At 38.6% G+C, this 23,627-nt stretch overlaps 2 protein-coding genes across 6 annotated transcripts in view; one reads left to right on the forward strand and one right to left on the reverse strand.

Moving 5' to 3' along the window:
- glcci1b (glucocorticoid induced 1b) overlaps window positions 1-23,627 on the reverse strand; it is a 76,415-nt gene that overhangs the window by 24,022 nt on the left and 28,766 nt on the right. The window contains exons 10-12 of one of the 4 annotated variants that reach the window (XR_014922809.1): window positions 14,024-14,169; window positions 13,831-13,927; window positions 13,054-13,684 (exon numbers count right to left, since the gene is read on the reverse strand). The exons of 1 other annotated variant lie outside the window; for it this stretch is intronic. The gene's annotated coding sequence lies outside the window, so the exon portion shown is untranslated. Of the gene's footprint in view, window positions 1-13,053; window positions 13,685-13,781; window positions 14,170-23,627 lie in introns of those variants that run through there. 2 more of the 4 variants (XR_014922808.1, XM_085472188.1) reach the window with 2 other exon arrangements.
- Window positions 6,241-23,148, forward strand: ica1 (islet cell autoantigen 1). 2 transcript variants are annotated; one of them, XM_085472192.1, is made up of 13 exons: window positions 6,241-6,416; window positions 8,412-8,441; window positions 8,562-8,733; window positions 11,359-11,431; window positions 11,576-11,699; window positions 12,305-12,503; window positions 16,286-16,411; window positions 16,591-16,689; window positions 16,784-16,884; window positions 17,501-17,547; window positions 18,070-18,300; window positions 20,695-20,775; window positions 20,913-23,148. In XM_085472192.1, exons 2-13 carry the CDS (start codon window positions 8,425-8,427, stop codon window positions 21,032-21,034), a joined length of 1,392 nt encoding a protein of 463 aa, XP_085328318.1. In that variant the 5' UTR covers window positions 6,241-6,416; window positions 8,412-8,424; the 3' UTR covers window positions 21,035-23,148. The 2 variants fall into 2 exon arrangements, with proteins under 2 accessions (XP_085328318.1, XP_085328319.1); XM_085472193.1 differs by lacking the exons at window positions 16,286-16,411; window positions 16,591-16,689.

Consider the following 23,627-nt stretch of genomic DNA (forward strand, 5'->3'; position numbering starts at 1 on the left):
TAATAAAACTGGTGCAGAAAGATTTAACAGATTCCAGTAATGAAATAAATGATGCTCAAAGTTTCCTGGGTGAGGATTTGTCTTTTCGGTTTTTTTGCTTTCCTCTAATCCTTAAACAAAAACTACACCTGCAGTGCAGACTTAGAAACCAGCTTGCTACATGATGTTCAACTAACTATCATCACCACGTGCTGTGGGCTGGATCAGTGAAGCCCAGGCTAAAGACGTTTGCACCTTTAATCGAAGAGATATCTTAATATAAGAAGTTCAACTTCAACAGGACATCTATACATGATAAAGAAATGCTGCTGTAATAAATGAAAGAAAGATCTGTTAGCTGCAGCTTATTGACTGTCCTGTAATTATAAAACACAAAGTTAATTCACAGAATTTTCTATAGCAGAACCAAAAGAGAAAAACCTCAAAACAAAACAGGAACTTTCCTGTCATTTCACTTTTTTTTTTTATCTATTACCTAATTACTGTAGTGTTGCATGAATGGCCACATGGGAGATATTTATCATTAAAGATAAAGCGGTAAAACTTATGAAAATACAGAAAAAGGTCCAAAATTACGCCTTCCTTCACATCTGTTGGGGACAAATTGGCTTCTTTGCCAGCCGATTGTGGCCCCCGGGCATTGTTTCACACGCCTGCTGTTGACAAAAGACTGCACGGGCACACTGACGTCACACCCTGGTTTTGGATTCTGAATTTGGAAGCCTCTGTGTTAGCATTTCATCTAACATTGGTTTTCCGGAGCCAGACTTAAGACTACCATGTGTAAATGGGTTTAGTGCCGAGTTATCAGGTGATTAACAGCTCCATCCATAGACTGTATAGGGGCAAAGCACACATATTAGCTAATTAAAGCTAACACACTAAAAAACAGTAACGTTTTACTCACCAAAACTAAAGCAAAGACCTCTTGAACCATGAGTGCTGCAGGCCGTATTATTTGTCAGGTAATTCAACGAAGAATGCTCCAAAGGCAGCGCACAGGTTTAATTCCACAAGTGTAATTAATGGAGGTAAGACCTAACAGACACCTATGGGGTTTGCTCTTGGCGCACCTGTCACTCAACACAGCCACACCTCTAACTTTAAACCTTAACAAAATGAAGGGTATAGAAGGTGGTGTTCAGATCCCTGTTGTCTGGGAAAACAGTGTTGTCCACCTCAGTGTATCAAGTAATATGCACTAAAAGCTCATTTAAAAGCACAAAACAATATATATATATATATATATGATGTTACAGCAGAAAGCACTAGCTTGCACTTACATGCGTCCCTCGTGCAGTTAAAATAATCCACAAGAGACCACTTTGCAGGTCACAGGTTTAACTCACAGGACTCTCTGGCTCGTTGCCACCGTACACAGTACGACTCCACAGCTAGTTAGAGCTGTGGAGCCTGTATTAAAGTAAGGGTACAAAGAAACAAATAGAAAAATACTAATTTAACCATAAAATATTAAACTAAAATTAAACATCTCATTATGCTTAGTTTATCCATTAGGATTCAAAACCAAAAGATATTACCAACAATAATAATTTCAGTAGAATATGAAAACATATCAAAAACGTATTTACAGATATAATCAGACTGCATTTTGTTAACTTCTTGACCTCGTAGTTGAATCGTGTCCTCCAACGCAGCCACCATTATGTTGGTCATTGATTTTCATGGAAGCACAAGCTCTGTCCGCAATTAAACTCATTAAACTGAGTTCAACCAATTTTCTGGTGGTTTGGTCCTGCCTTGTTAAATAAAAATTTTTTAAAAACGCTGGAACAGCTCTGTTTGTCTCCCTCATATTTTTACCTATGTGGTGAGAAAAGAAAATGGAAAAAGGTTCAGAGCAAAGAAACACTTTCATAAAGAGAAAATACCAAATGTGAATGTGAGATTACTTTTATTGTTCTCGTTTGCTGCAAGACAAAGTCCCCAAGCTAATAAACAGGTTTAAGCACAGCAGACTAACAAAGCATTAGAGTGTAGCCTAGAGGAGGAAAACCCCACTGGTCCTTCAGCTACAACAGCTGAACTTTACATATTACTTGCTCATGCAGATTACCGAATCAAGGAACTACACTTATTTACGCTTTTTAATAAGGCACCAAAGCCTCAGAGGAAATTATTTATTGAGACGACTGCTAGAAAAGCCGTGGAACTGCTGAGTCCCAGAACGGCACCTATATTTTCAGTAAATAATGTCTTCTGGGCTGGTATGGTATGCATAAAACAGTTAGCGGCGCATGTGGACCAACTTAAGTTGTGTGCAAGCATATCTTGGAAATAAAACACCTTGCAAAAAAGATCCCTTTACTCGGCGTGTTTCAGAGAAGGAACTATCTGTGGTATATAACTTATTTTTAAATCTAACTTCCTCCACTTCTCCCACATTCATTGAGACATGTCATCCATCTATCTGGGCCTCCGGCTGCAGTAGTTCCTCAGCCATGAGTGGCTGCTGCAGCGGGGCTGTATTTCAGCATGTTGAAGTGCATGGAGAATTCCCATGAAGGGTAAGGGATTATGGATTTTGGCCTCTAAGCTGCCTGGATGCCCAGTGAGGATGTCTCTGAGCGTAGTAATCTTCAAACACCACGCAGAGTGATGAGTGGGCACTGAGGAGTTCTACTCAGGATCTAAATGTGTTCCAGCAAGTTACTGGTGAGAGAGAGAGAGAGATAGAAGAAGAGAGAGAGAGAGAGAGAGAGAGAGAGAGAGAGAGAGAGAGAGGAGGAGAGAGAAAAGACCATTTGGTGCAGAAATGGAAAGGATCGACTCAGTGGCTCCTTCAGGCAAGAGACACTTTTGATCCTGTGACCGGTTTTGAGCTATAGTCTGTGTCGAAAACTCGTGCAGAGCAAGGGATCATATTGGAGTGGTGCAAATGTAAATGTCATGGTTCCCCATCACCACACATAAGCGCAGATGGAAAAAGCCAATTGGGCAATTTTTGGGGTCAGGTCGGGCACTCTCAGGGGGTGGCAAACCTTCATAATGAGGCCAGTCACAAGTCTGGTTTAGTCTGTGTCCCAGAAAAAAATAAGGGGATCAGTATGTTGGCTATTCTGGCGTTAGTTGATGCAGAGCTGATGATAGCGGAGTATGAAAGACACTGCTTGTTAATACAAAGGAAAATCTCTCAAATGAAGCACAGTGCAGAGTTAAGAGTAAGGAAATGTCAGAGAAAATCAATAGTCTCTGATCAATATCGGAGAGGAATTCCTCTGATTGAATTAGACCCCCAACAGCATCACTTAATTGTTTTCCTGTCTTATTTAAGTGAAGTCAAATTGCTTTAAAACCATCTTGGACCTGAAGATAAGATTGTGAGCGCAGAAAGACAATCAGATGGGTTGAAGGACATGGGGCTTTATGGAGATTACATCCTCCCCTTAAGAGACCCCCTATCCATCTGCTCATATCAAAAGACTTTGGGATGATGTCTCAGGTATGGCTTGGGAAGGATGCCAAGGCACAGTAATGAAATTCCTTTACAAAATCAGATGGTATTCTAACATTAACGAAAGGCGCTGAATAGCCCAACAAACACAACATGGATGTATCCAGGATGAAATCAGGCTCCATTGTGCACAAAGTGACCTCGGTGCGTCGAAGGATCAAAGGGCTCAATATTCCCTGGGTGATAATCAAATTAAGCTGTACATAAAGCACACCTTCCAAATATAGATCCATAACGTACTGTTTAAATGTACCTCACGGTGCCTGATCGGTGAAATCGACTGAGCCGTATGCTGCTCACACACTGCTTGTGACTGTGCAGCACAAATACTGTCCAAGGCGACAAACAGGTACATCAATTTGGAGCATGACAAGAAATTCCCTTTAGGTGACAACAAAACGTACATGCTATTAGATCAGCTGCAGTATACTGTGATGAAATAAATTGAAGCCAACAGATGAAAGCTCGGGGCCCCAAAACAGGAGAGAGAAGACTATTAAAGGTGCAGCTCCACTGCTTTGTGTTGCACTGCCATCCTTTGGGCACACAGAGAACTAAACATCAGCAGTTATTTTGAGAGCAGACTGGTGGAGGTCTGCACAAGACTGTAGACAGAAGAAAAGAGGACACGTGTGCATGTAAAGCAAATAAAGATAACGCATATTAAACACATTAGTTTATATGCAGGTAAGGCTGATCGATTCCCATTTGTTCCTTTTTTAAATCCTCCTTGCATCCAGCAGGTCATAAGGTTTAGCGTTTAGGTTATAGGGATAAGGTTTTAGGCTTTAGGTTAGGTTCATGTCTGTTCAGGTTTTAAATGATTTTCACCTGTCCGCGTGGCCCAAATGAGGAAAAACTGCAAAGTCAAATGAATAAGACTTCACTTGAAATGTAATATCCTCTAACCTCTATTTGCCTGTTTAGTATGTGGCTAAGAAAGTGCTGAAAGTGCTCTCTGTGTAGAAGTATTTACTTGCATAAGCTTTTCAAGTGAAGTATTGATGTGTTTGCGTTTTACTTAAAGGCAAAGTTTGCCAAATTTACATATTTCCCCCCTGTCCCCTAGTGCTTTTTATTCATCTAAATTGTTTTGGTATAAGTGGTGCTCCATTTTTACAGATATCAGCTCCAGAGATGCCTGCCTTTGCTTCAATATTATGGAACCAGATGGTGCTCGCCTTCTGATGTTCAAACCACCAAAATAAATAAATAAAAAGTTACAAATTAAAAACTCAGCCGCAATAAGTTTACATCCTTTTAAAACCTTGCTCTCTGTTTAATACTTACTGATAGTACAGCGCAGAGGACAGGGAAGCAAGGAAATGACATGCAGGAGATGGTCTGAGGCAGACTCAGGGCACTGCAATAGCTTTCAGGATATGGGATGCCAGCTCATCCTGGTGAGCTATAGAGCAATGGTGGCTTTGACTTCACCCACCTGCTAATCAAAGTGCAACCAATCATGAAGAAAGATGGTTTACCTGACCACAATCTGGAGCCACAGAAAATGTTCTGATTGGTGTAGGAAGATGTCATTGTTATTGTGTGTTTGAGTGTCAGATTTAGCTTTTTCCATTTAATTCATGCACACAATAAAGTGTGCATGAATTAGTCAGAATACATCACTACCATATGTCTGAACAGCTCTAAGATCAGGATTTGATATAGCTGTCTGGGTGCTTTGGGTGTAGGTAGCCAATATCTTCACTGTTAGGAAGACAGTGGGTGACCACCATTGACCCTGTTCATTACCCTCACCAGAGGTGTCATAGAGCACTCCTGTAATATCTCTGTTTATTTTCCAGTTTTGCTCTGTTCATTATTTGCACATCTTAATCTGTTTGGTTTTTTTAGTCCTGCGTTATGGGGTGAGGTGTTTGAGTGCAAAAGTGTCCGAGTACTAAGTGAATCCACCAGAACTCTATGCAAGCATATGGAGAAACATGCAAACCCCACCTGCCTTTGAACTGTCCTGCTGTGAGGCAGCAGATCTAACCACAATTTCTATGTAGATATTTGTGGGATTTGTAAACTAGGAAGAATTTTATTCATGTGAAGTAATAATAATGGGCTGGATTTATACAGCGCTTTTCAAGGCACCCAAAGCGCTTTACAATACCACTATTCATTCACACACTGGTGGAGGCAAACTACGGTTGTAGCCACAGCTGCCCTGGGGCAGACTGACAGAAGCGAGGCTGCCATATCGCACCATCGGCCCCTCTGGCCAACACCAGTAGGCGGTAGGGTAAAGTGTCTTGCCCAAGGACACAACGACCAGGACAGAGAGCCTAGGGATCAAACCGGCGACCTTCCGGTTACAGATGCACTTCCCAACCCCCTGATCCACAGTCGCCCCATATTGTGTAGTACAACCTGACTACACAATAAAATGTGCAACAGTGTGTTCCCATATGTTCAAATACAGTGTTTCCAGTCTTCCTGTGTCCAGATTGTTATTTGCTCTTATTTTTGCAACATTTAAGTAATTTTCTACTTTAATTTTTCTAAGAATAGAGTTATTCCTTTGTGCTAATAATTACTAAGCCTGCAAAAATTTGCCATTTTGTCCACTGCTCTAAATGTAGAACACATTAGAGGGGGCAATATGAAACGTCCACTGTGTGTGTGTGTGTCCTCCGTTAGCTGCTCTCCGTCATTATTTTCTAGTCAACAGACATCTGCCCACTTTGCACACTAACGTGGGGCAGTGGCTGAATGCAGCGCGGGAGAGGGGAGGAGGAGGAGGAGGCGAAGTCTGGATGACGTCAGCGGTGTTTCGTGCACGCGGACAATGAGCTGTGGCGAAGAAGCAGCTGTGTGTACATACAGTAGCTGTATACAGTACATCAGGGCCTGTCAGCCAGGCAGAGCTGCTGTGTGTGTGGCGATGGGGAGGAAATAAAGCGGCTCTTCTACATGTCACCGACGCGGAAAGGTATGTGTGGAACAAACTGTTTCATGTTGCTATGCTCTCGGTTTTATTGTGATATGTATCGGTTATATTTAAAGGATAAGGCGGGGGGGGGGAGCTGCTGGGTTTCCGCACAGTGCGCTTTCTTTCTGCCAGTGCGGATTTGCTGAATAAACCGCTCAGTTTACATCAGGACGTAAATGAGCATACGTTTACCTGTTTAGAGGTATAGATTATTTGCAGGGTCTTTCTATAAACACTGTTACTACCGGGGAAGGCAAACGACAACAACGTATCATCCGTTTGTTTTAAACGAGTCGTGACGCGCGCGCGCTCTTTGCAGGATATGGTGATTATTTATTAATTTCTTCACGGTGATGATGCACAGCAGGCGAGGCGCTCACTGGAAACAGGTGGTGCTCCTCTGCCATGTTTAGAACGGGCACAGATACCTAAATCCCACTCCCGGCGATGATTAAACAAAGCTGGTAGAAATATAAATAAGCCAAGTCCTCGGGCACGTCTTATTATCCAGCATAGAAGTCATGATGATCCACCAACAAGGTCGAGTCTCTCCAGGGTCCAGGGTCTGAATCCATTTGTTATGATTCCATCAACTTTTACTGAAGCTTCAGAGAAATGCAGTTTATAATTGTATCTTTCATATGTCATTTGTACAACGTCGGTTAATTTCAAAATAAATAACTTCAGTATAACAACTTCATCTATCCCCCCTTTTTTTCTCCAAGTTAGGGTGTAGGGTTGCTGGTTGGAGCCTTTCACAGCAGATGTAAAGTGTAAATGTGGTGTGCACTCTGAACAGAGCACAGGTCTATGATAAATATTGTTTATTAAGTAGTCAACGACCTGCAGTCATTTTCCAAAGAAGCTGAAAATAAGAGTTAGGACTGGGGAAATTATCAGAGGTAAAACCTTAATAGCTGAATATGAGCTAAATTAATTAATTTTTGAAACACTGTATAAAAGTGAAAAAGAACTTACTGCATGTAAAAGTTAAAGATTATGCTTTAAGGTGAAAAGAGGTCGTTTTTGGAGGGTTTTCTTTTTTGGCTGTCATTTTGTACAAATTCAGAGGTTCTCTCACACTATTTTAAAAAAATAGCCAAGTTAAATTTCGGTGAAATAAATGTCAGCACAGAACTGGCATGTTGTTTGGTTGGTTGTCTTTCAATGATAGATTTTTATTGTCACTTTGCATTCTTGTACAACAAACGTTAAAGAATAAAAAGAATAAAGAGGACATATGAGCTACTAAATTCCCTTCTGCTAAGTTGTTTGAGATGGATAATGCAATTATGAATAAATAAATAATAAGTGAATAAATTATAAATTCAGAATTCCACTGTATTTTCTTTTATTGCCCACCTCACTGGCTCTACGCTCCAGTATCTGAAAAACCCTGAAGTGATCCACGGTCACTTTCTCATAATAGTTTGGTACATTTTTGTAAATGTCAGGTCCTCCTAAAAAAAGTGCCCAACAATAACATTTAACAACCTTCCTAGGACAAAATAACATTTTCACTCCACAGTCATCATGGTAACAAATGAAAAAAAATAGTGTTATCACTCATATTAACCATCAACTTTTTATTACACTCACTCAGAATAGGATTGAAAGGCGATGGAGAAAGTCTATTCCTCACTCTAACACCAATGCATTATTTCGAATAGGATTTTATTTTTTAATCAAACTGTATTTATATATATCTTTCAAAATATTAGTTATTGTCAATACTGGTATAAGGCAACACCCTTACCTTATACTATCATTGCAGACATGTAAAAGTTTGGCTTTATCATCAAAGCTGTGAAGAAAATGCTGATTTTGTTAAGCGCAGATGTATTCTCTAATGCATTAGAAATACAAGGTGTTATCATATAAGACAGAATATAAGGTGACTAAGGCATTATATGGAGTCAATGGTAAAAAAAAAAAAAAAAAGTTCGAACCAACGGCCACATCAATACTGATTCAAGTACTTTATTTACCCCTCAGGTAATCTAAGAAAATGGAGGGAGGAAACTTGTAAGTATATCTTTGTGGACATAATTTCACATAAATCAATAAGTTCTCCAAAGATTTTATAAAGTTCTTTCCAAGAGAGGGAGCAGTCACAGCACTGCGCCATTCTTTGTGTCATTGCAGTGGTTACTCCCGAGACTATCTTGATCGCTTCATCCAAAGCCAAGACTCATCTGTGGTAAACAAGTTCCAGCAGAAATACTGGAAAACCAAGCAGACTCTCATCAAGGTCACCGGGAAGAAGGAGGACGAGCATGTGGTCGCCTCAGACGCAGATCTGGATGCCAAGCTGGAGGTGAGCAGGAGTATTAAACGGTTTGGCCTTATAGTTTAAGAGCATGCTCAGTGACAGCCATGTTTGGCTCCTGTACTCCTCTGTCACACCACAGAAACATCAAGAAAGCTGAAGGTACCCTCCCTCAGGCAGGCTGCACAGACTAAAATGGCTTTTTGATTTACACTATGCCAGAAATTGCTCGAGGCTTAAAAGTTTTATTAGGTTGCTCGACCCCCCTCCCCCTCGTCTGGCATCCATTACTGGAGCGAGGAGAACTTAATTCATGAAATCAATACTTGATAAACATCCAGCATTAATCTAGGCCATGCCCCTGATAAACATCTCAATTTTAGACTGTATATAAAAGATGGGCGGAGCTTCCAGGTCTATAAAGTGAAGTCAGTGGAGAAGCGCATTAAACTTGCAGATTTTTTTTTCTAATGGTCAGGTGACTCCTGTGGGTGCAAACAGACTAATGACCCTAAAAAAAACCCACGTATTTAATCATTTAGTTCGATTAGTTTATGTTCCGATTTTATATTACCATGCCTAACTAAACATCAGCTGTTCTTTGGGTAAATTTATTTTTATAACCTATTCATTTGGATACCAGTAACAGTTAAAGTTAGGAGGACTGACAGATGTACGGACACAGGCAGCTGTAGCCAACAGCTGTCTGCTACACCTCCACTAATGCAACTCACTGAACCTCTTTTGTCTTTTGAATTATTTTTATTACAAATATGTAAGAAATAATGTGCCGGGTTGTGAGGTGCAGAATGTCCATAACAAATTCTAGTTTCAGTTTTTGAATAGTTTATTTACACCACTGCTGAAAGGCTTGAGGTCAGAATTTCTTGTTTTTTTTTTCATTTTGTTTTGTTTTGTTTTAAATGCAAACCTATCAAACACATGAATTGGAAAAAATGAATATTTAGGGCAGTAAGGGTTTGAAATAAGATTTCTAATCTGAAAAAACAATTTTGTATTTTAAATTCTGTTTTCAGGTAATTTTAAGAAATTTCACTCTATGCTTCCTCCAACTAGTTTGGTTTGATGGTACAATGGCCATCAATGCTTGGCCACTTGATTATTGACAGGTTACTAGCCGACTGCTTCTTCTCCAGTTTTGCTTGGTATGGAGTCACGATTATTGGCCTGTTGGAAGAAACTGGGGAAAATGGTGCTGCAAAATTAAGTAGTCTTTTTTGTTCAAGGTTCTTTTTATTTTGTAGAACTCTCAGAGTTTCCCACCACAAAGTGTCTCCATAAGAGTTTTCCACCATGCTTGGCATCAAGCACTCCGCCAGCTCATTTTCTCCACATCTCAAAGATGTTTTTGTCTTTTTAATCTGTCTGCTCCTTTCAACTTGCTACAGTTCAACGCCAAATAAAGATCTAAACATCTCAAATATCATGAAAGCAAACGGGATCACAATCCAGTTCCACAGTAAAGACTTAAAATACAAAAAAAACAAAAACTGCTTCTAATTTCTGCAGGATTTTTTGTGAAAAAAGTAAAGAGTACCAGAGATTTTGATTTGATGGGCATTTGCATACAATACAGTCAAGCTGTAACACCAATGAGTCTAGTATTGAGACTGGGGAGTGCTGGCCACTCCATTATAGTCAGAACGTAGCTGTCTGAGTGCTCTCTCTAAATAGTTCTTGCACAGTTTGAATTTGTGGTTTAGGTCTCCTGATGTAAAAAGAAATTGGCTCCAATTGAACAATATCCACAGGCCACAGCACTGACTTTTCTTATTCCAGGGTCCTTTTACCCAGACCTCCAAGATTACCACCACCAGAAGGTGTCATAAAGCTCCAGTATCTTTCCATTTGTCCCACACCTCACAAATACTCTTTGTGGCCCAAATACCTCCAATCTTCTTCCATCCACGATCTATGTTGTCCATGTATGTTTCATCTCAGCGTTTTCCTTTTCTCAGCCAGACTTGGATATGACTTTCTCCTATGCAACTATGCCAACAAATACAGAAGTAAACCTTTCACTGTTGGAAGAAACTGAGTTTCGCAGGTATTTAGTGAAGCTGCCGGTTAAGATCCCGAGAAGCATCCGTTTCTCAGACAAGAGACTCTGATGGACTTGTCAGTTGTGCATTGGCGCGTCCACCTTTTCTTTCTATTGTTGTTGGAGTAATTTTGTGCTGTTCTATGAAGGGAAAAGTATGTACTGTTGTAAGAGAAAAAGTTATTTGGCAATTTCATTAATAGAATAATATTAATTTCTGAGAAGAATAAAGAGTTTGAAAAGACACTTTTCCCTTTTCTATTATTATTTTCCTTGTTTTGACACAATAAATGAACTCAGAAAAGCTGACGCTTTGGAAACTCAACTAGCTAAATTAATTGCATCTTTAATCATCGGAACAGCTTTCAGCTGTGCTAACATAATTGGAAAAGAGATTTTTAAATGATCAATTAGCCTTTTAACATGATAAACTTGCATTAGGTAACACAATGAAACAGAAGTGTTGTCTGCTGAAAACAGACTTCGGCCTGTGTAGATGGTTCATTTAAAATCATTAGGGATTTATCATCGGCAATTCCATTAATCATTAATCATCAATTACAACGTTTCATTTGACTAGGTGTTTATGCTGATATTGTTTTGTTATGCAGGTCTTCCACTCGATTCAGAGAACATGCATGGAGCTTTTGAAGGTCATTGAGCAGTATCAGAGGAGGATCTGCCGTAAGTTCAAATATAATTGTTAAATCATTTTGAGTACAACGAATCTACTGATTGAGTTTAAGACTTCTAGAATGTCAACCAAAACAAACACATTCTTAAGATATTAATATCCATCCAGAGTGATTTCTCTCTCTTACTGTTCAGTCCTTTCCCAAGAAGAGAATGAGCTGGGTCGTTTCCTGCGCTCCCAGGGCTCTCAGGATAAAACCAGAGCTGGAAAGATCATGCAAGCCACAGGAAAAGCTCTCTGCTTCTCATCACAGCAGAGGTAGGGGACACGGATCAATGTACAATCTGCCACATCCTTAAAATAAATCACATGCTGGACTAGAAAATAGCTTCAAGTAAAGGTCAGCCAACTGTATCACCCCAAATCCACAAAAAGGATGGAGAGTCATATCAGGAATGTTCATGAGGAGCAATAAAATAGCTGCCCTAACAGAGCAGATAACAGGGTTACTACACAGCATAGGTACTCTCACTCTACTGAAAACAGGGATTTCATTTACGTGTCCGAATCTGTGTGTCAGTCTGACAGTAGTGGTGATAATTATTATTAATATAACTTAGTAAATTATATTGTTTAGATTTTGTAAGATTAGCGGCAGCGTGAAAGTCATGTTGACGATTTTGGTTTTGCCAGTATTTCTATTTTTTTTTTTTCCCCATTGCTCATCTTTTGATTCTTGAGTTCACCATTTGCATTTCCAAGATCATTTAAAGCTTTTCGTCCTGGAGCTGAGATACTTTTCAGTGCAGCTGAATAAATCAGCAGACTAATCTGCAGCGTAGACAAGACATGACAAATTTTCCACATGATGATCCAAGCCACATGCAGCACCTTAATACGGAGTTTAATATGACACCCTGCAGATTGGCTCTGAGGAACCCGCTGTGCCGTTTGTACCAGGAGGTGGAAACGTTCCGTTATCGTGCCATCTCAGACACGTGGCTGACAGTGAATCGAATGGAGCAGTCAAGGACTGAGTACCGTGGAGCGCTGCTTTGGATGAAGGACGTATCTCAGGAGCTCGACCCAGATACACATAAACAGATGGAGAAATTCAGAAAGGTTTGTTTTGTTCTTTTCAGAGCACAGCAATGAAGAGATTAACAATCATTTTCATAGCAGAAAGAAAAGCTTACATACTAGCACAAATAATGCCTGCATTCTCTTTAGTTTTGCCCATCTCAGGGCTCAGGCATACACTCTAAAAACTATTGTTTAAGCTCAACAAAAAAAATTAACGCAACAGTTTCCATTACTCTTTTTGAGTTATGATAACTTATGTTGAAATTAGATTGAACCAACAAACTATATTGAGTTACGGGAATTAAATTATCCTCCATAATCAAAGGTGATTTGAATTACCATTTACGTAATATTTGGTAGCTTAAAAACATATTTTTAAGTTGTTTACTCATAAAAATTATGTTCCTCCAATTACTTTTTCCACATTATTTGAAATGATTTTTAAGTGTTATGTAATTAATTACAGCAATTACAAAAACAATTTTTTAAAGTTCATTATTTAAAATATTAAGTTGCTGATTTTCATCATTATTGTCATCATTTTAGCTTTCTCTTATTTTTTTTTATTGTAATAGCTTTTAAGAAAGGAATTCATTCAACATTTTTTTTATCAAATAACTTTTTTATTTTTTAACAGTAGGCATTTCAACACTTTGTATTTAAAAAGTGAAAATAAACCAGAAATTTAGATTTATACCATCACAGCCAAGTTATAGAATATGCCTTTATGTATTTAACACCACAGAAACAAATGTGTTCAATTGGTAAAAAATCTACTTAGAAAACATTTTGTTGCAGTAATACTTCCATGCAAGTGTTCAGTAAATGTTAACTTTCAATGCCTACTAAACTTTACAAGATCTTGCATCTTTCTATTACACAATGCAGCAAACACCTTTAAGATCAATGTTACACATACAGGATTCAAAACAGTTAACAATTTTTGAAACAGAGTCAACATCTTTAACATAATGATGGTTCCATCAAGGTCAAGGAACAGCTTCTGAACAACTTCAAAAGTATATTTCAGATCCTTGCATTAGCTTAGATTGAGAGCATATATTATGCCCATGAGCAAAACACAGCACCTTGGGAAATTCTGGCCCTCCATGATTTTTGTTTCCTCCACCACAATGGTTGCAGTCTTATGGTTAGATCCAGGGGTGTACCGGTTACTGATGATGGCAGTTTTCATCACCTGCCTTAAGTTCTTCGGTGTCCTTGTAAAGCAAATTTTAAAAAATAGGTTAGTGAATTATAGATTAGACTTTTATACTTACTGAATCTTAATGAATTCAGATAATCAGTGGAACACACACACACACACACACACACACACACACACACACACACACAGTTGAATTACTTGCACCAAACTCCATGAAAAGGTCCTCGTCCTTCTCTCCAAGGAATGTGATAAGGCAGCAGATGGCTACTTCTCTGCGTGTTTCAATTGTATTGTACTATTTAAGAAAAAATAAAGTATGCGTATAAACTACATGGGTGACTGCCAACAAAGTGCATTTTAAAGCTACCCAAAGTCTAAATAGTTGTCCTACCTCAAGAAGCATGTCCTTGATCTGCCTGATTCTCACTCCTTTAGCTCCTCCCCTTGATAAAATGACATCCATCAGTTTTGGGGTGGAATGGTCAAGTGTAGCCATTCAAGGCTTACAGTGGTTATTCTCTTGAACTCCTCCTTTATCTGTAGACCACACAAACAGAAGAATTAAACCTTGCAGACTATTAGCTATACTGCATTAATGAATGCTGTATTACATTATTTAAAGAGGATAGACATGATCTAAGGCTACCCCAAGTTTTGAGGGAACCAAAACAATCGTGGTGAAGACAAGGGAGACTTCCCCACCATAACCGTGGTGTAATCTCTAATGTTTTAGCAACCCTGTTTCTGCAGAGGTTTCGAATTTACACATTGTTCACTCCCAGCCCATTTTGTAAAAAATTAGATTAGATTAGATTAGATTAGATTAGATAGAACTTTATTAATCCCTCGGGTGGGTTCCTCTGGGAAATTCGATATTTTTTTTTTTATTTATTTATTTTTTTTTGTGTCCCAACTTAACAAAGCACTAATGACCCTAGATTATCACACTATACTAACTGCTTACATAAAGTCTTGATGTTAAGTAGATTCACATAGCCTATGCCAGAATAATGCTATTGGAATGACATTAACAATATTTCACACAACCTGATTTTTCAAAAAGAAACAAAGATAGCTGCAGCTCTTAAGATCAAGAACAATACTTACTTTAAGCTGTATCACAATAGTAACCAAAATCATTTACAATGTAATATTACATATAGGTCATGCAAATTTTATAAAGACATAAAATAGGTGAGCCAGGGGGGAAAAAGAAGCCTCTAGGTCATCTTCTGACAAAACTATTCACAGCTTAAAGGCTTCTAATTTTGGTAAAAAGAAAAACAAAATCAGCCTAAGATCGAAATTAGATTGCACTGTGTAGCAAAACTTTAACCACGCTTTTCCTAGCCACAGTTGCACTCTCTAGCTGAAGACTTTTGTCAAATGAAACTTTATAAGTCTTATCCTCTGCTGTGCTAAAGTTTAGAATGGCTAGCATTAGCCACATGTGGTAGTGCAAAGTATTTCCTTATCTGTATGAGCATCACATCATACACAAATCCACTACAGGTGACTAGCACAAATGCTTTGCTTTGGTAGAACTGTTATTTGTAAATGAAATGTTACTTACCTTGAAATGTCTTTTACAAAAGCTTGCACCATGCAACCCAACATGTGTGAATTTGCCCGGGCTAGTTAAGTCGGTAGGGGAGGGAATTTGAAATCAGAAGTTACAGTGGAAAAAGAATAAGTTATCTATTCAATTTCTTTAAGTAATTACAACTTGAATTTTATTTTAAACCCACTAACATTGGGATTTAATTTCAAATTACATATAAAATTAATTTAATGTAATTACCAACATTATTATTTCAACACAACCCAAAAAAATAAAGTTTGCAACTTAGAAGGTCTATCTTAATCAATAAATTTGAATTTTTATGTTGCAGCCATGGATTTAATCAAGTGGTGGTAAAAGGCCTGATGAATTACTTTTTAGAGTGTACGTGATAGTTCAAAGTGACACTTCAGGGTTTAAGCTGCACCTCCTGTGACAATTCATAATGTCTATATACCAGTAAGTCACAACTGCATATAATCCAATTAATTGTTCTTTTGTTAATTTAATGGGTACTTCTCAGACTGCAACCCCACTGTTGATATGATGAAGTGCTGCTCCCGCCTAGAGCAACATAAAAACAGTAATATCAGAGCCCTGCCAACGCAGTCTGTGGGAAATTGGCAAAAATATTATGACTTCCACAAATTCAATTTCTTCCTTCGCCGCAGGGCCTGCAGCAATCAGTAATTAATCTGTCAATTTTTTTTGATTAAATGTTTAGTCTTAAAAATAAATGTCAGAAACACTGGAAAATGTCCATCATCAGCTTACAGTGCTTCGTCTGGTTCATATTTATATTCTGTTTTAGTGGGACAACAGTTTAAAACCCTAAAACATGTAGACCATGTTGAAATAACTACAAATGCCATTTTACTAATCAATTCAGCATTAACAACACAACAGACCAAAAAGCAAGAAAACATGTTATAAAACCTGACACCAGAGGGCAGAACATACCCATAGATGGTGGTCCGCCTGCAAGAACCCAGCACTTTTTACAGTTATGTGAACAAGAACTCGACTGTTTGCATTTTCCTTGTGTGTCATATAATACTAGGTGGGGAGCATTTCACATATATTCTCTCTCAGGTTCAGGCTCAGGTGCGCACAACCAAAACGAGCTTTGACAAACTGAAGAATGACGTCTGCCAGAAAGTGGACCTGCTGGGAGCGAGCCGCTGCAACCTCCTCTCTCACGTCTTAACCACATATCAGGTTCGCCTCACAAGTCCCAGCTGTCTGCGTACACTCCACCGAGCTTAAATATGGTGTTTTCAATGGCTCTGCCACATGTGGCTTAGTCAGCAGGTCTAAACTATCACCCGCTGGGGTGAATTACTACTTTTACCTTGAGCAGCTGAGCGTGTAACTTGTTTCTTGTGTGCGTGTCTTAGACAACACTTTTGCACTTCTGGGAGAAAACATCCCACACCATGGCAGCCATCCATGAGAGCTTCAAGGGCTGTCAGCATTATGAGTTCTCTACAATTAAGGTCTGAGAGAGTCTCAGTAATAACAGTACTAAATGCTGACACTGGAGACATGTAATGACAATAAGCGATGATTTTGTTCCAATTATTGTTCCAGACTTTACAAGACCCTGTGGACAAACTGGCTAAAAAGAAGGGGGAAAATAAAGTCAAGGCAGAAACAGAAGAAGCAAAGAAAGAAGAAACCACAGACGACCAGTGAGCTTCAAGAAATATCTATTGTTATGCAAGAAAACCAAACGCGTACGAAAAACAGTGAAAATGTCGAGTACATGTATGGGCAATGTTCAGTCTGAACAGAGACAAAGAATTTCTGCAAGCCAGCTGTAGGTCAGCCTGACTCATCCCCGAGGCATCAACTAAGGCTGTTTTCTTAAAGCCACTGGTATGTCTCGTTTACGCAGACTGTTTCCTTAGGCGGCGGTGTGTGATGCAACAGGTTATGGCATTAGTGTGAAATGGGTGTAACTCCAAGCCCATCAGGATTATGGTTGTGAATGGGTGTACTTTAACCTAAACCACAATTATTCCCTAACCTAACCAAGCAGTTTTTAGGTCCTACACCCAACCAGCAAAAAACAAAACAAACTACCACACCATGACTTCCTAGCTGACAGCGCCATGGATTCAACATCCTAACACATACTTTTAGGTCTCTAAAAACAGAGTCAATGTCTCCTGATTGGTGCCAATGACAAAAGGACAGGTAGCACCTGAGAAAAACTGATCTATTGAAGGCCCACTGGGATGAGGACACACTGTGTATGTCACCTATGAACAAAATGCTATAAGCTTAATTTCTGTTTCTTTACAGACTCATCTCTCTTGTAAATGAAAACACCAGCGACAAGGCGAGAGAAGGTAAAAGATGTAAAACTTGAAGATTTAATTGTGTTTTTAAATTGCATTTTAGGTTGAAAATAATAACTGACTTCATTGTTAAATAATCTGATTATATGGAAAATAACAAAACTAAGAACAAATGGGACCCATTATCAATCCTGGCACCAATTTTTCTACAGTTCAGGGTTACAGCAAGGATGGAGCACTTGTTAGAAGCAGAGGGTGACCTGAAGGCCCAGCATAAAGATGTAGTGCAAGATGAGCAAGGATTATTTTGAACTGTGAATCATGCAAAGCCACATCAGTAGAGTCAGTGAATTCAAATGTGGAGGTGGAAATAAGTGTAAATGGTCCCCTCAGTGATTTGAGTCTATAGTGAATGGCAAAGCAAACTAAGGAAAGGAAAGCTGTCTTGAATCTAGATAATTATAATTAAAATGAATGTGAAAATTTAAACACTGTGTGGGGGAAAAAAAAAAAAAAAAAAAAAATGATAAAATCATCCAAACATTTTTAAATTAACATTTTGTTGCTTCCCAGAGTCGGAGGGAGAGGAGACAGACAGCATGGCCTTACTGAATGAGATCCTGGGAGGTTTGTCTGTGGATGAGGGGGATTTTTCTCAGGAGTGGACAGAAGTGTTTGGAGAGACTGAGGAAGGAACAAGTGCTGCATCCACCAGACCAACAGAGGCCCAGGACAAGGAAAACTTCTTTCTACCATCACAGCTTTTGGACCAGAGTTTGAATAATCTGCAGTCTTCCATCTCAGGTCAGCCTGTGTGTGTGTGTGTGTGTGTGTGTGTGTGTGTGTGTTGCAACTGTGCTACTATACAAGAGTGAACCAGAAAATTGGCAAGTTGGTCCAAGGAAGCTCTTTAGTAATCAAAAGAATAGACCATTTGGATTTTGCTCCATTAGACCGATTCTCTCACCATGACCACCATGCAGAACCTGGAAAAATTAGCCACCATTAACCACCAATTAGCCATAATTTATTTTAATTACACATTAAGGAGAGATACATATTCCTAAAAACTAATAAACACAGTTTTTCTTTGAATCAGTGCATTAGCAAAATCACCAAAAGGCAGAGTTAAAATGAGCTGCTTTTTCCTCCCCAATGGTTTCCACACAGGCAAAAGAGTGGCTTTAAAAGGATTTATCAAATCCACATCTGTCAAAGTAATAGCAGGAGGCTGTTAAAATACAGCAATTAGATTTCCTTACCCGTAGGTAATTGCCAACTACTTTCCATCTCCTCTTGGCTTGGATTCTCATCTGGTATTGTTAACTTGGTTTTGTGAATTTCCAGCTTTAAAGGTTGCAAGCTGCACACTTCTATAAAACTGCTTATAGTTTGACTGCATTTCCGAGGCACATATAAGAATCCGGCAATTCAGTGTTAATCATTAAAGTGCAATAGGTCAGACAAAATGATTTAGTGAGTGATTTACTGTAGCATGACTGAGATTTAACTCATGAGTCACAGCACATTACTGTGGGAATATTCCCACAATCCCAAAACAATCATTGAGAAAGAAAAGTCCTGTAAATATATGCAAGATGGGCGAGGTCAAGGAGAAACAAATGATATCAGGAGAGACTAACTTGTGAGTGACTTTTGGAAATATACTGAGGCCTCAGTCTCTTCCTATGAAAAGCCGTTAAACATGCATTTTCTACTTTTAACTGGTACGACAGATTGAACCCCAAATTAAGGGAACACGAAACTGTAAACACCAACAATAATTAGACCCAGCGTTGGTAGAAATATAAAATCGTTATAAAGCAAATGAGCGGTAGTCAATCTGTGCAAACAGAAGTGCTGCAGGGGCTGACTTGAAATGCAAAACTGCTTCTTACAGTTTACAGGGAAACAGAGCGTGCCTCTTCTCTTTTTCTCCTCTCAAATGTTGGCATGAGGCTTATCACACACACACTTAATATGGCATACATATCAAATTAGACCTTCAGTAAATTTTGTGCATCTGCAGAGTGACTTCCAAAGCACAAGCCCATTGAAAGCTGTCTGTCTCCACTGCAAAACTAAATTTACATCAGAGCTCTTTTGCAGTCATATTCAGAGTGCATGATCAGGCTGTGAAACTGGTAGAAATGTGGAAAAAAATCCTTTATTTTGCTTCTAAACATGGTTACTTGTTCTTATTATTAAATACTGCATGCTGTAACTAGCACTCATTCTCAGGCTTGTAAAACAAGTTGCTGTGGGTTATCTGTAAGATTATGGCATGACCTTGACAACCTTGTACTAAACAGAAAGCATTTTGAGGGGATTTTGGTTAAAGGTCACTGTTTAAATTAAAAATTGCACAGGATCAGCAGCCAAACTGTATTTAAAGAAAACACAAAGTTTGATGAATTTTGCCTATAATAAAGGTTTTAAGTTGTACTTTTACCAACATACTTGTTATTGCTGGACTCTGCCATAGGATAATATTCAGTACGTCTCTCGTCTTCTAGAATAGAATAGCCCTTTATTGTCATTGTACACAATGACAGTAAAGGGCTATTCTATTCTAGAGCATGTTGGATTGAAGCAATAGTGGTGAAAGAGGTCAGCCCTTCAAGAGGCAGACAAGCCAACAGAAAGCAGAGCAGACTGATCCAAAAGAAGTCACAGAACTCCGGATGGAGTCCAAACTGGCAAATCAAAACTAAAACGGCTCATCTTCAAAGGAAGGAGGAAAAAAATCCACATATTCCCAAGAGCCAAGCAATTTCAGATCCAGGCAGTAGGACTTAAAAGGCAAGGTCAGGGTGCAACTGTAAAATCTACGAAGTACTTCAGCTTATTCAAAAGTTCTGCTGAAGGTGAAACAACAATACACAATTAAAAACAAATTCTCCATTTGGTTAAGTAAGAAATGTACAGCACACTTCACTGTTCTCTCCAGAGCCATGAAGTGCTGCTACATGTTGCATTTTCAAGACACGGAAAAGAATGGAAACCAAATAAATATGTCTGAAACAAGACAATTTCTGTTTTGTATTCACAAAATGTTTGCAATGCAGTAAATGTTTTGATTTTCTGTGGGACGAGTCATCAGCTGTGTGCGATGGAGTGTAATGACTCGTGTTGGATCGTGCTTTTGCACAGTAACCGTTTCCTAGTGAGTAACCCGAATCTATGCTTCCTCTTCAGATTGGGCCCCACATTCTGCCACTCAAGCAACTGAGCACTCATCTGAAGTCAATCAGAGCACTCCAAAGCCAGCAGAGAGAGGTAGGCCTGGGCGATATAAGTCAAGACATTAGAAAGACATTAGAAAATAAGAATGAAATGGATAAACTAGAAAGCCAACGCCAAACCGTCACGCTGACTTTTCTTAGTGATATTTACCTCGTCAAATCTTTTTACAGAGGCAGAAGGGACATCCAAAGATCTCTCAGCGTGGTTCAACCTGTTTGCCGACTTGGACCCCCTCTCCAATCCCGACGCGATCGGCAAAACCAACACAGAGCACGAACTTCACAATGCATAGTTGTTCTTCTGCATCACATTTTACCCTTGTAAGGGGTACAATAAAATAAGTTTAAAAACAGAAAACACAAAAAAAAAAAAAAAAAAAAGCAGCCTGATCTGACTTGCAGAGGCCTCATGCAAGAATAATTCATATTTTCTTTCTAAAGTGGAACATGACAGGGTGTCTCAGGTAGACAGGCAGATTGTCTAGTTTCCTTAACCTCCTAGGACCTGGCGTCCACATATGTGGACATCACATTTTGGGTTATTTAGACCTAAATACTCAATTTTGCTCTACAAGCGCTTGATACCCACTTATGAGGACATTATACTGCTACTGTTTTATCAAAGTTTTAAACAAATATCCTCATATGCGGCTCTTATTTTTTCTTAAAAACAAAAATAAGGTTAAAAAAATAAAAAAATCTGGTAATTCTTTGTTTTTACATTCATTGGGCCCCAATACGCCCAAATATCAAAGAAAAATTAAAAATGCATGTCGTGGAAGAGCTCGGGTCTTAGGAGGTTAATATGAATTAGTAACCATTTAAAAAAAATATTTAACAAAAATTAACTTCACTAATTCACTGTGGCATCACTTGCAAATTTACCATGTTTCCTGGTTGCATGTATCGGCATATTATGACTACGTAGTTCTTAAATTCAGTTTACTGAGAAAGCTCACTCCAAAAGCCGACTCAAGGCGTCCACGGTCACTTACTGTTGAATAGCCTGTGATGACAGGCCGCTGACAAATATAGTAGTAATATTTTGCCTAACAACCTTTTGGGGTTTTTCCATGGAAAATAAAAGGCATCCGCACAATGAGCATGACAGACAGCCCATTTTGGAGCCACGCAAGAGGTGTTTTCAACTTAATCTTAGAAGGAAATACGACTAGAGACTGATTTAGAAGAACACCACAAATGTTCTTGCATAATGCCCAGTGTCATAACTGAACAACTAAAATAGAATATGTATGATTATAACTTCAGGAAGATGAGGTTTCTTTTAAAATTGAAAATCTAAAATATTTTTAGAGAAAAAGTTGATACGAGGCCAAACTACAAGGCCATAACATAAAAATGTTTTTAATAACTACAACAATATTGTGGTTTTATTTTGTTAAATAATTGCCAGTTAAAATAATGAGCTCAGAATGTGTGTAGATCTATGTTATCCCTGCAAAAAGCCTACATAAGTGTATAGAAAGGTTGAGATATCCCTAATATGGCTCTCAGGCACACAGCACTGGCTGTGAGCGCTGAATCACCAACTGTTAAACCCTTCTCTTTGCAAATGGCCACCAATCAGGAAAAATCTGGCTTAAAGCTAGAGTTGAATGGCTTGTGTCCAGACAGTAGCTGACCTGAAGGACTGCACCAAGGACCATTATACATAAGTAATACTCTGAGTGCTAAGCTAGTCCAAAGTTAAAAATATGGAAGTGGCGATGAGCACAAGTCCCTTTAAATCAGGCTGTAACCAGAAATGAGCAGATTTATTTCATGGTGGCAGTATTATGCTTCTGTCAGAGCCCCATGAACTATTACCAGCTTTGTCATGAAAGAAAAATGTAAACATTAAATTATTTTAGCAGGGATACCTCAGTACGAGTTTGGAACAAAACGCCTTTGACAGTAGCTGCCTTGGAAATCTCTCTCATAGCATTCATGCTTCATTTCCAGTTCTCATTACTGAAGATGTCAAACTACTGCGTGAGATGCACAATATGAAAGAAGGCAAATATGACAAAGATAACAGTTTGTTTACAGAGCAGTGGAACATGTTGACTGGAGGAATTTTAATGCAGTTAAACAGAATTATTTAAACAAACTGAAGCATAATTGCCTGGCATTGATCTATTCAGCAGTGCAAGAATTTAAACTAAACTCCTTTCTCACCACATCTGAAGGTGGAATTTCATCCATGTAATCCAAGTCGTTTCTTTGATCAGACACAAGCTTGACTTTTTTTGTAAGGACTGATTATGTGTTTGCAAAATACAGTATATGTGATCTCCTTTTAAGTATAATCCAGAAGTGTGTTGATTTAAAACACATCAGTCATTTATTACTGCATGTTGCATGCCTTCTTTTATGTTAAGCAGTAAACGTGATTCAGTGAACTACATGTTTATAGTGATGTGACATTTTTCCACGTTCCTGTATTTACTTAGTGGTTACTGGTTTTTACGGGCATTATACGCTGCGTGAGTGCATTATTCTAGAGCCAAAAAAGAGGAAACTTTAAGAATCGTGTAAATACAGTCTTATTCTGACTTTAGTGACAATGCTGCATAAACTGACTACATATCTGAGTAAATGCCTTAATCAAATCACACGTTAACACAGAGTTATAACCCAGTGACATTTTTTTGTTGCTTTGTTTCATATTCATGCCATATTTATTATTCACTCATAACCAAATACAGCAATTGCCTTACCTTAACTCCTATTTGCATATAAAATCATGCTTATGAATACTAATTATAAGGTTTTTTCCCCCAGGTCATAGATAAACATAATGTATATCAATCCAAAGAGACTTTTTGGGGCTTTCTTTTTTCCTTTATTGAAAAACACACAAGATCTACATAAAAACGTGTAATA

This window comes from Copadichromis virginalis, linkage group LG11, assembly GCF_057382275.1.
Source record: "Copadichromis virginalis isolate Kocher_CV1m ecotype Utaka linkage group LG11, C_Virginalis_male_GT1.1, whole genome shotgun sequence".
NCBI classification, from domain to species: domain Eukaryota; kingdom Metazoa; phylum Chordata; class Actinopteri; order Cichliformes; family Cichlidae; genus Copadichromis; species Copadichromis virginalis.

Bases quoted from the DNA above. Each gene is read 5' to 3' on its own strand.
- ica1 (XM_085472192.1), top strand. The intron at 11,700-12,304 runs GTAGGGGACACG...GACACCCTGCAG, and splicing joins TGCTTCTCATCACAGCAGAG to ATTGGCTCTGAGGAACCCGC. The intron at 16,690-16,783 runs GTCTGAGAGAGT...TTATTGTTCCAG, and splicing joins ATGAGTTCTCTACAATTAAG to ACTTTACAAGACCCTGTGGA.